Genomic DNA, 12,478 nt, shown 5'->3' on the forward strand with positions numbered 1-12,478 from the left:
TGGTATATATACACAATGGAATACTATGCAGCCATCAAAAGAAATGAAACCTTGCCATTTGCGATGATGTGGATGGAACTAGAGGGTATCATGCTTAGCAAAATAAGTCAATCGGAGAAAGACAACTATCATATGATCTCCCTGATATGAGGAAGTGGAGATGCAACATGGGGGGGTAAGTGGGTAGGAGAAGAATGAATGAAACAAGATGGGACTGGGAGGGAGACAAACCATAAAGTGACTCTTAATCTCACGAAACAAACTGAGGGTTGCTGGGAGGAGGGGGTTTGGGAGACGGGGGTGGGGTTATGACATTGGGGAGGGTATATGCTATGGTGAGTGCTGCGAAGTGTGTAAACCTGGCGATTCACGGACCTGTACCCCTGGGGATGAAAATACATTATATGTTTATAAAAAATTTTTTTAAAAAATTTAAAAAAATCTATTAAAAAAGACAAAAGAATATGTTGTCAGGAGGGAGTGGGCTTTCATCTAAAAAAGAAGAGCCCAAAGAACAAAATTGTGCAGGGCTCTTCTAGCATTATTTATGGTAGTAAAATCCTGAATCTAGCCAATATTAGCATTCTAGTCACCAGAGAGGTATACTTTGTGGTGCGGTAGGAATAATTCAGTGGAATAAAAGCAGACACAGAGGAGCCTCTAATCTTCTCTAATTCCACGCTTAATAGGCAATATTTTGATGTGACTAATTCAGACAACTAGATCCCCTAATGCTGGGAAGTGGTATCCTAACTGACGTGAGTATTTCATTCACCAGCAAAACTAATCCTCTCTGGCTCTGAAGTTGTCACAAAAATCCTGTGAATATGGTTAATGTGAATCAGTCACAGGACCCCTATGTGCACTCATAAAACGACGTTTTGAGACCTATAAAATTTAGGACCAAACAGAAGAATGATGGCCCTGGCCCAAGTGTCCTTTTGTGGGAATCTGTCTGCCTCCCTCCCCTCTGACATCGCTAAAGAGCTCCCACTCCAACACAGGTGCCTTACCGGTAAGTTACACCTTTGCACCAAACCACTTTCACCAGCTCGGGATAGGAATATTCTTCATCCAACTGTCTTTGTGAAAGTGAGTCACAAAAATTCCACCTGTGAAGGACAAAATACAAGCTTGCAATTCTGGTCACTCAACATAATTACCTTTAGAAGTCAACAAAATAGTGCTACTGTAACAAGATGTATTTATTGTTTAACTTGTTAGGTCAAAGAAAAGTAAAAATTAATAATATAAAAGCGTAGGAAGGAAATTGAAAACTTTTCTTACTTTTCCATGTATTGTCTTGAGAATTTTTAACAATCTCCCTATTCAATCTCAGTACAATTTTATAAATTAACAGTTTCACTAACCTCTAAAATTTAGGATTCGAACAACATATATTTACTGCATTATCTATGTCATTCACACTAGGGATATAATACCCAAAAAAGGAGACACAGTCACTGCCCTCAGTGAAGATGCCTATCAAGTAGGGATGTTAAACAGTAGACACAGAACACAAAGAAAGGAGAGTTACTGGATGCGATGGGATTGCAGAAGAACCTAATCCTGTCTGGGGACTTTAAGACAACCACCCGAAGGATAAAAGGCTTCCGCTGAGACCTGCAAATGTGCACAAGTCAGCGAGCTGAGAAAGAGAAAGCAGTGTTCTTGGCTGAAAAAAGAGCAGGTGCAGCGGTGAAACAAAGCTTGGACAGGCATTCTAGAAATTCTAAAAAGTCCAGTTGAGCAAGAGTAGAAAGAGCAAGGGAAGTGATGAGGATTACAGATGTAGGGAGGGATCAGAAAATGGAAGGCCTGTTTATAGACGGGTTTAAAGAAAATGGATTTTAATCTGAGGTTAGTGGCAAGTTATTGAAAACTGTTCATTCAGAAGCCTAAATCTCTTTCAGTGTGTACTTAAAATACTAGATTCCAGTTTTAACTAGATAATCATGATAAGCCTGAAGAATCACTCCCGTTTTGCTTTAAATAACAAATATATCCTAAGAGACAATCTGGATCAAAGCCCAATTCTGCACACGCTAGCTATGTGACTCTGCTAGGGTGACTTAACCTTCCTGTGTCTCAAGTTCCTCTATAAATTGGGGTGATAACAGTACTTACCTCATGCAATTCCTATGCTAGCCCAACAGGTGCAGTGCCAGGGTGCCTGGCACGTAGGCACCTCGTGTCAGCTATTACCATCCCTACTGCACTCCTTAGAGAGGATATTGACCTCTTAGTTGATGGAACATTCACTGCTTTTTTCAAAAATGTTCAATGAATTGATTTATAGTTAGCTCACCAAAGACAGGCGTGGGCTCTGAGACTAGGCATGAAAGAATGAACCCAGGATCACAAACCGTCAGCTCCGGGCTCCAGCCCCCCATGTGATGGGCTCCACAGAGCAGCAGCTGATGTTCCTCTGTGCTCACCACCAGAGCCCTGTGCCATCACCACACTTTCATCATCTTTTCAGTGACGGTGACCTTCACAGAGTCTAAGCTCCCAGAGAAGCAGGGACTGTGTCTTGGTCATCTCCAGTCTGTGTGTCACAGAGGATGCAGTGTACAGTCAGCCTTGCACAAACTCAACGCATGGGCAGACAGTAAGGGACTTACAAAACACATAGGCTAGGGAAATGATTTACTATCGATTATGAGCAAAGTTTTGGACCCCTGAATGAACTTCCCTTATGAATGGCAGCAGATGACTGAGGAAGAAAAATTATCTTTAGTTAAGGACAGGCTCTGACAAGAGCTTGATGACAAAAGAGCCATTCTCCCATTACCTGTGCAGGTGGGGGACAGGACAGCTGAGAAGCAGGGCCCTGGGAAGAACAGAAACCTCTTTTCCTCTTTCCTCTGAAATCTCAGAAGTGAATGTTCTACTCTGGGTGGTGTCTGCCTCACTTCTCGACATACTGCTGATTTTATTATGAAAATGAAGTGCTAAAGACAAAGGATATTTCCATTCCTCTGGACAGGAGGCCACAGGCCAGCGCTGCTTCACCCACGTGTACACACACGTGTGTCGGGTACCAGGCGGAGGTGGCTCCTCCTTCCTGCCTTCAGCTCCGTCTGCACAGCTCTCCTTCTCTAAAGTTTCCTTGGATTTCGTGAGCGGACAATAAAGTTCATTCTCTTTATTCTTCAGTTTCTGTCTTGGTACAGACCTTCCATAGGTACAGATTTTGCCTGCTTTTTCAACTAGCTTGTCCTTTCTGGCTTGATTCTTCTTTTCTGACAATACTATAGACGAATCTGGCTTCTGGCTTACTTTACACAAAAAATGTACTGTAAATTCATGCTGCAATCTGGGCAGGCAAAGGTATGCATGTCCATCCAACGATGCTATCTTCACGCTGCCGCTCTGTGTAAGTATCATGCCATCATCGGTGTCAGGCCTGGGCCACCTCACTTCTGAGAAGTCAACGAAGATAAGCTGAGTGGAGGAGAGAAAGAGAGATGGGGAGTATTTTGTCAACAGTCCAATGTTTCCATGCATTTGATGCTTACATATTGGGCAAGAAATCTCTTGAAGTTGGGTTTGTGTTTTACTACCTAGAGAGAATGAAAAATGGAGAGCCACGTGTCGGTCTATATGCATTTTTCCACAGAATATTTGATATTGTTAAGATTATCTCGCTTAGAGAGATGTAAAATAAACACACACATACATATAAAAAATGAAAGAGAGGAAAAAGAAGAAAATGATCCTGACTATATTTAGTGTTAGACATATTTTTGTTTGAAATGTATGATGATCAATAAACCTTGCTTTGCTGCTCACCAAAAAAATAAAAATAAAAAAAAGATCAGAGATAGATTTTCAGCCCTTCCCAAAAGTCTACCCTGAAAAAGAATGTTAATGAGGGAAGACCAGCACTACAATGTACAAACAACACAATGTACTACATTAAAAGCAATCACAACTTAAATGGTGTAGAACTAGTATAAAAATCATTGACAGAGCAACTCAGATAATAAGGAAACAGAATCAAGCATATATTAAGATGTTACATGTGACAACATAAACTTTTCAAAACAAGGGGGGAAGGGGAGAATGACTTAATGAATTGTACTGGAATTACTGAATAGCATGTGGGAAAAGTTATCTCAAAGGGCTATCAAATAGACTAAGATAACGTGTATAAAGTACCTATCCTAAGTAGCACCTGTCATACCATACCTTAAAATAAATTCTGGGTAGTTTAAAGAGCAATGTTTTTTTAAAAATTGACTTACTAGGGGCGCCTGGGTGGCTCAGTCAGTTGAGCATTGGGTTCTTGGGTTTGGCTCAGGTCACCATCTCATGTGTCATGAGATCGAGCCCTGTGTGGGGCTGTGCACTTAGTACGGAGTCTGCTTGGGGGTTCTCACCTTCTCCCCCTCCCCCATTTGCATGCACCCTCTCTCCCTCTCAAATAAATAAATAAATCTAAAAACAAAAATACCCTGAATTACTCAAAGGTAAACTGATCCTGACCAATAGCAAACAGACTTGTAATTGGTGCCAGTGCCTACAGCATCTCTTCATATAAGATAAAAACAGTAGGTGTCATGTAACAGTCTTTTAATCAATTAATCTTGGCAACAGTTAAACATATCAGCTTCCATTTATATAAAATCTTAAATTCACAAAAACTAGTATCAAGAAAGCCTCTTAAACTTATATGCTATTTATGTGTACAGATGTTCGTACAGTGTTCACTGATGGCAAAGCTGGGTTGTAAGGATGGTCAGTTCAGAAAGTTCACCCTTCAGGGGGCCTGGGTAGCTCAGTGGGTTGAGCCTCTGCCCGGGTCATGGTCTCAGGGTTCTAGGATCGAGCCCCGCAGTGGGCTCTCTGCTCAGCAGGGAGCCTGCTTCCCCCTCTCCCTCTGCCTGCCTCTCTGCCTAATTGTCATCTCTCTCTGTCAAATAAATAAACAATAAAAAATAAATCTTTAAAAAAATAAATAAATGAAAGTTCTCTCTTCGGGGAGCCTGGGTGGCTCAGCTGATTAAGTGTCTGCATTCAGCTTAGGTGATAGTCCAAGGGTCCTGGGATGGAGCCCCACATTGAGCCCCACATCAGGCTTCCTGCTCGGCAGGGAGTCAGTCAGTTTCTCCCTTTCCCTCTGCCTCTCCCCTCACTCATGCTCTGTCTCTCTCTCTCATATAAATGAATGAATCTTAAAAAAAAATTCTCTAGGGGTGCCTGGGTGGCTCAGTGGGTTAAGCCTCTGCCTTTGGCTCAGGTCATGATCCCAGGGTCCTGAGATCCAGCCCCGCATCGGGCTCTCTGCTCAGCAGGGAGCCTGCTTCCGCCTCTCTCTCTGCCTGCATCTCTGCCTACTTATGATCTCTGTCTGTCAAATAAATAAATAAAATCATTTAAAAAAAATTCTCTCTTCTAGAATTAGGTTATCTAATAATCCTACTACAGCAAACTATACAGTTTCAATGAAAAAAGTTACTCAAAAGTTAGTAGTACTAACTTATAGGCTAAGTTACATCTTACAGTTTTTCTCGACTCTTCTGCCATCACGACAACAGTGGAAAGTGATTAAAAGACAGTCTTCAGAGTCAGATACACTGGATTCAAATCCTGACTGCCTTTTAGAAAATGTCCATGAACAAGATTAGGTGAACTCTCTGAGATTTAATTCTCTCACCTGTAAAAAGGGGCTGAATATACCTGTTCTGACTGGCTGGACATCCATTTCGATGATTAGGAACCCATGCCATACTGACTGGTCTTATTAAATATTTTAAATATCATTCCTAGTTCTTGGAACATAGTAAATCCTCAATAAATGATAGCTATAGTATTATTCATAAAAGTTCAAAATAGAATACAAGCAAAAAAAATAAAATGTGTATACCTATAAATTATACATCTCTACTGCACATGAACTGCACATAAACTATTACAAATGGCCACATAATTTCTTACTTTTGAATACCTCTGAGAATCAAAAAGTCATCAATAAAAAAAGTTCTGAGTAGAATCTTTGGCTACAAAGAAAAAGTCAGGAAGATGAACTATGTACCTTCAGAGTCTCAATCAGTATTTAACATACCAGAACATCCTATTCTAGTGAAAAATATAAGCCTACACATTTTATAGCAAGGTGTGTATTCCCAAGTCTCATGAAGAAAAAGATTAAATATGAAACTACCTGTTTCTATTTGCTTGCCCTCAAATATTACTTATTAAAAAAGCTTTAAAAAATTACCTTTTTTCTTTCAGAAGGTATGATGCTTTCAGATAAAAAAGGGCAAACAGCAAAAGAATTTCGAAAATCTAGGGCTCGCTGTAGTTGCTCCTACAAAAAGAAATACAAAACGTAATCTTCAAAAATGTAAAATAACTTGAACATCAATTTAGAGTGACTGTAATCTGGAATACTAACTACTTTCCATATTCCGACCACCTCAACAATATTCTGATATCAGAAAGAGCCGTTTTTGTATCATCTTTACTCACTCTGTAAGTGCTAATAACAAAGTGTGTCCTTTGCCGAATTCTTTCTGGTTGTTCTAAAGGATGTGCTGAAATAGGAGGTGGCTTTTCAAATAAAAATTCGGAGCCACACGGAGAAAGCTGCAGTCTGGAACCATCAACATATTGCACTTGCACTGAATCATCTTCATAAAGTACCATCCGCACTTCAGCTGCCATTACTAGGACTCGGGATAAAACGTCCTTACAAGGTGAAGACTGAAAGAAATAGGAAATAGGGTAGCACAAATAGTTCTTTTAAGGTACAAAAGTTCTATCATAAAAAAATTGGATGCATTTTCCAAAAACATAAGCAAAATGCATTTCCCTTGCGTTTATTTTTGTTGGGGGAAAGGTGATTATTGGGGCACCCAGGTGGCTCAGTTGGTTAGGCATCTGACTCTTGGTTTTGGCTTGGGTCCTGTGTGACATCGAGCCCCACATTGGGCTCTGCACTCAGCCCAGGGTCAGCTTGAAATTCTTGCCCCCCTCCATTTCCTTTCCCTCTGCTCCTACCCCCCAACTCCCTTTTTCTCTAAAATAAAATTTAAGAAGTGATTATTTTACTACATACTTCTAAATGATCTGAAATTAACAACCTGAACAGAAGGCCTTGATTAACCCCTAGGGCTTTACTCCAATGTGGGAAGATAAACTAGAGGGAGAAAAAAGCCCACCAAGTTATAACTACCTTTATAATTTTAATAGCTTTAGTTCTCCTGAGGTTTAACTTTTGTAAATTTTATGCTCAGTAAGTCATTTCATATAGCAAGCAAATTCCCTCTTTGCAATAAGAATATAGCAAATCCTTTGTAATATATGCAAAAGGCAGGCCAAAAGTAACTATTAAGCCTAAGAAAAAAGAACACTGAAAAAGTGTTCCTGGATTTTTGTTCCTAGTCTGAAATTAAAGTAGTAGTTCCATGTCACTACTGAGCAAGCTAATTAACCTTCTAGTGTCTTAGACTTACTTATATTTCAGTGAATTCAATTTTCTCTTCCCTGTCTCTAAAATGACTGTCATCACCTGTGTTTTCCATATAGGTTTGACCGAAAGGGAATTAGAGGTTGGATTCCATTCACACTCCCCCATTTACTAGCTAAAGCTTCAGGCTGTTTGTTTGTTTCCTTATTGTAAAATGGGGCACAGAAACAAGATTATTGCAAGGATCAAACCAGACAACACATATCTCAGTACCAGAATTCCAATGTTTCTTTATAGGAGCCCAATCTTTTTTTAAAAAGATTTTATTCATTTGTCTGTTTGTCAGAGAGAGAGAGAGAGAGAGAGCACAAGCAGGGGGAGTGGCAGGCAAGGGAGAAGCAGGCTCCCCTGCCAAACAAGGAGCCCAATGAGGACCCTACCCCAGCATGCAGGGATCATGACCTGAGTCAATGGCAGATTCTTTTTTTTTAAAAAGATTTTATTTATTTATTTATTTGACAGAGAGAAATCACAAGTAGACGGAGAGGCAGGCAGAGAGAGAGAGAGAGAGAAGCAGGCTCCCTGCTGAGCAGAGAGCCCGATGCGGGACTCGATCCCAGGACCCTGAGATCATGACCTGAGCCGAAGGCAGCGGCTTAACCCACTGAGCCACCCAGGCGCAACTCAATGGCAGATTCTTAACTGACTGAACCACCCAGGCATCCCATGAGCCACCCAGGCATCCTGCAGCTCAGTAAATCTTATGATTCCTTTGTAACACCATCGCCACCTTCTCTGACATTTATCCATCTCCCTTTAGAACACCATCCTTTTTTGTTTTAAAATATATTCATTTATCAGAGAGAGAAAGAGAGAGAGAGAGGAAAAGAGGGAGGGTGGGGAGAGCAGAGGGAGAAAATATTTAAGCAGACTCCCCACTGCTCGTGGAGCCCAACGCCGGGCTCCATCTCAGGACCCTGAGATCATGACCTGACCTGAAACCAAGAGTTGGAAGCTCTACCACCTGAGCCACCCAGGTGCCCTTAGAACATCATCCTTTTAAAGACTTTCCTTTCTAAACACTAACCTATCTTCTTCTAGGACATTATCTCCTATTACTCAGGTGATCAACTTTCACCTGACAGAAAAAAGTAACTTCCCCCAGTATGCTCTTTTTGCCTACCAAAAAACTTGGATATGATATCCACTCATTGTCTACTTTCTCTCCCATTTGTCTTCAGTCCATTGTAATCCAGCTTTCCTCCACCTTTCTACTGAAATTTTTCATTATGGTCACCAAAATCTTCCTACATCCAGTAACTTCAGTTTTCATCCTACTAAATTGATGACTCTGTGACAATGTTTTCTACCTTCCCCTGCACCAAATTCTCTTTTCCTTTGCCTTTTAATTGTCTTAAAAAAGGAGGGAGTGCCATGGTTTCTCCCACTACATCTACCTCTGTCTTTAGTTTAATTTTTTTTTAATTTTAAGTAGACTCCACCCAACCTGGGGCTTGAACTCATGATCCTGAGATTAGGAGTCACAGTCTACCAACTAAGCCAGCCAGGGACCCCTACCTCTGTTTTTAGTGTAATCATTTCCTTTCACCATTCTCTTAAATCAAGGATTTAGGACCTTAGTCTCATTTTGTCTCTTCTTACTATAACCACTCATGTTGCTTTTATGCCCACTCTTGCTTTTTTAAAAAAATCTTACCCCCTTTCAATGTATGTAATCAGGTGCATATGATTATAATCTTTTGTAAAATATGTTGGAATAGAAGTACACATTAAAGCATATGGTTTCTCCGGAGGACATTCACACAATTTTATTAATTTCCCCTCTCTAGAAAACTTCCAAATCCACCTGACTTCTCCTGAACTTCAAGCTGCCTGCTAGACCTCTCTTCATGTCCTTGTGCCAGAGATAAACCAAACTTAATCAATATGACTAAAATGGAACATCATCACTCCCACCAAAGCAGACTTCTAAAGCGTTTCCTAATTTCACTTTCACTATTTTTTTTAAAGATTTTATTTATTTATTTGACAGAAATCACAAGTAGACAGAGAGGCAGGCAGAGAGAGGAGAGGGAAGCAGGTTCCCTGCTGAGCAGAGAGCCCGATGCAGGACTCGATCCCAGGACCCTGAGATCATTACCTGAGCCAAAGGCAGCGGCTTAACCCACTGAGCCACCCAGGCGCCCCTCACTTTCACTATTAAGTCCCTCAAGTCCAGTCTACATACAGTAGCCAGAGGGATCTTTCAAAATTAAAATGAGATCTAGCACATCCTGGCTCACAATCTACCACTTTGCACTTAAAAAAAATTATAACAGCCACACAATCTGGCTTCATCTTCCTCTCCAAATGTCATCTCCAACTGTTATAAAACTGAACTTTTTGATGTTTTCAAAACAAGCTGTTTCCTATCTCAGAACCTTTGCACTGTTCTTACTGCCTAATTCGCCCTTTCCCTGGCTTATCACATGGCTGGATCTTTGTCTTTTAAGCTTAAATATCACTTCCTCAAAGGCCTGACTTGTTCATCTCAATTAAAGTTGTTTCCAACCATCTCCCAATCACTTTTTTTCTTTTAAAGATTTTATTTATTTGTCAGAGAGAAAGAGAAGGAGAGACTGCACAAGCAGTGGGAACAGCAGGCAGAGGGAAAAGCAGGTTGCCCGCGGATCAGGGAGTGGGATGCAGGACTCAAAAACCCTGGGATCATGACCAGAGCCAAAGGCAGAAGCTTAATAGACTGAGCCACCCAGGCATCCCTCCCAGTCCCATTTTAATTCATTTCATCTGTTTTATTCATACCATCTATCACTATCAAAACTGATTCTAGGGACGCCTGGGTGGCTCAGGTGGTTAAGCAGCTGCCTTCGGCTCAGGTCATGATCCCAGCGCCCTGGGATGGAGTCCCATATCGGGCTCCTTGCTCGGCAGGGAGCCTGCTTCTCCCTCTGCCTCTGCCTGCCTCTCTGTCTGCCTGTGCTCACTCGCTCTCTCTCCCTCTATCTCTGACAAATAAATAAATAAAATCTTAAAAAGAAAAAACTGATTCTATTAGTTTCTCCGCTTTTTGTCTTTTTCCACTAGGCTACAAACTCAAATCAGACCAGAGACCTCATCTGTCTTATTCACAGTACTATCACTGGCATTTAAAACAACAGTTAGCTGAGGCGCCTGGGTGGCTCAGTGGGTTGGGCTGCTGCCTTCAGCTCAGGTCATGATCCCAGCATCCTGGGATGGAGCCCCGCATCAGGCTCTCTGCTCAGCAGGGAGCCTGCTTCCCTCTCTCTCACTCTCTGCCTACTTGTGACCTCTCTCTGTCAAATAAATAAAGTAAAAAAAAAATTAAAAAACAGTTAGCAAATAATAAGGGTGCAATAAATATTTATTTAATGATGAAAGATTAAGTAAGTGAATTTCAAAATTCCTGCTCCTCCTGAATTTGCAATTTGAGTTAATGGCATCTCAATGTTAGCAATATTTAACTTTTCACTGTTTTTCTCCACACCCCTATAACATATCTTGCTGATTTGGCAGGTTTCTTTTATGAAACTGGCTCCTTTTCCATTTCAGTCCGTCAACCCTCCCTTCCATTTCTGCAGCTATCTTGCACCTTCTTCAGTTTTTTCCCTCTCCATTTCCAGTACTGCTGTTACAGATAACTTTCCACAATGCAGACCATACCAAGTTCACATCACTTGTTCAGGTGCTTGTTCTTTTCACAAACAATAAATATTCATAGCAATAAATGTATTTATACATAGTAATAAAAGCATACACACACATATACATATAAACTCAGATATCCACTTGCTATTTCAGGAAAAAAAAAAACAGGCTGGAAAACTTGTGTTTTCTGATTGCCAACTGGGAAAAGGTCTCTACCTTTGGCCAAGTTTTTAATTAAAAAAAAAAAAAAAAGGCTACTGAGATAGAATTGTTATTTTGAATAACAAGCAGACACAAGAAACAGCGGAAAATCTAAAGTTCCCGGCATATTATAAGAAAACATAATCCAGCTCCAACTCACAGCCTCATCTCTACCATCTTATCCCTGTTTGTTTTTCACCACCCGGTACATTACGTCTAAGTGTTTAACGATCAAAAAAAAAGCCACAAGTCTGCACTTGCTGTCAACGGCAAGTTAGTGAAAAGGCCTCACCAAAACAACCAACGTCTTGGACTCACACGGCGGTTCTGAGATGAAAAGTCGTGGAAAGGAGGCCAGAGGCCCTTTTGCTTTGCCAAAATGCTTGAAGCCTGCCCACGACTGTTTCTCCAGGGTTGTTTCTTGAATTTGACAAATTATCAACAAGTGATGTTTCTCGATGAGAGAAAACAATCACGGCCGCAAGGGAATAAGGCCACAGAGAGAGTGTGTTGGTCGAGACGTCCGTCCTGTTTGGGTAGCGGGGGAGATGCGGCAGCGGCAACTATGAACCCGTAAAAAACAAAAAACAAAAAACAAAACAAAACACAGGAAAGCAACAGCAGTTCAAATCTTCCCGCAACCCGGGGAAGCGTCCTCCCCCTCCGGAAAAAGACAGGAAGTCCCGCCCCGTCCGCGCCCTCCGCTCCGGCGGCCGGTCCCCGGCGCGCTCCTAGCGAAAGGCGGGACCGGAAGTAGGGAGGCGGGCTTTCCCAGTCCTGAACGTGGTTGCCTCCCGCTTGGTTTTTACTTTCCGTATCGAGTTGGGACCGGTCCCACCAGGTTGTGATTCGTCCTGTAGCGCCGTTCGGCCAAATGCTAACTACATGAGTGGATTTTAGTGGAGTAATGCTTATAAAATAACCCAAACAAGCTGTTAAAAAAAAAACAGACAAACAGAAACTTGGCCAAAGATAGAGTCCTCTTCCTAATTTGGTACGAAGTCTGTACCTGCACTTCTTTTCTAAAATAGCAAGCAGCGTGTCTGCTAAATTGATTATCATCCGATGTTTATGGGGAACCTACTATGTGCTGGGCACCGAGGGTATAAAGCAGGAAATGCGATCTAGGGTCGAGGGGTGGGGGTTGGAGATTATATGGAATGAAAGGAGTAG

General features: G+C 41.4%; 1 protein-coding gene across 2 annotated transcripts in view; it reads right to left on the bottom strand.

The window, feature by feature from the left end:
• The window catches only part of C12H5orf34 (chromosome 12 C5orf34 homolog), a 33,874-nt gene extending 21,919 nt beyond the window's left edge, over positions 1 to 11,955 (bottom strand). For both annotated transcript variants that reach the window (XM_059416503.1, XM_059416502.1), the window contains exons 1-5: positions 11,598 to 11,955; positions 6,478 to 6,711; positions 6,227 to 6,316; positions 2,795 to 3,447; positions 1,014 to 1,112 (exon numbers count right to left, since the gene is read on the bottom strand). In XM_059416503.1, the coding sequence (XP_059272486.1) occupies positions 1,014 to 1,112; positions 2,795 to 3,447; positions 6,227 to 6,316; positions 6,478 to 6,672 (1,037 nt within the window). In that variant the 5' untranslated portion in view covers positions 6,673 to 6,711; positions 11,598 to 11,955. The remainder of the gene's footprint in view (positions 1 to 1,013; positions 1,113 to 2,794; positions 3,448 to 6,226; positions 6,317 to 6,477; positions 6,712 to 11,597) is intronic.
• Between the last annotated feature and the right edge of the window lie 523 nt (positions 11,956 to 12,478).

The sequence above is a fragment of the Mustela nigripes genome, chromosome 12 (assembly GCF_022355385.1).
Source record: "Mustela nigripes isolate SB6536 chromosome 12, MUSNIG.SB6536, whole genome shotgun sequence".
In the NCBI taxonomy this organism is placed as follows: Eukaryota; Metazoa; Chordata; class Mammalia; order Carnivora; family Mustelidae; genus Mustela; species Mustela nigripes.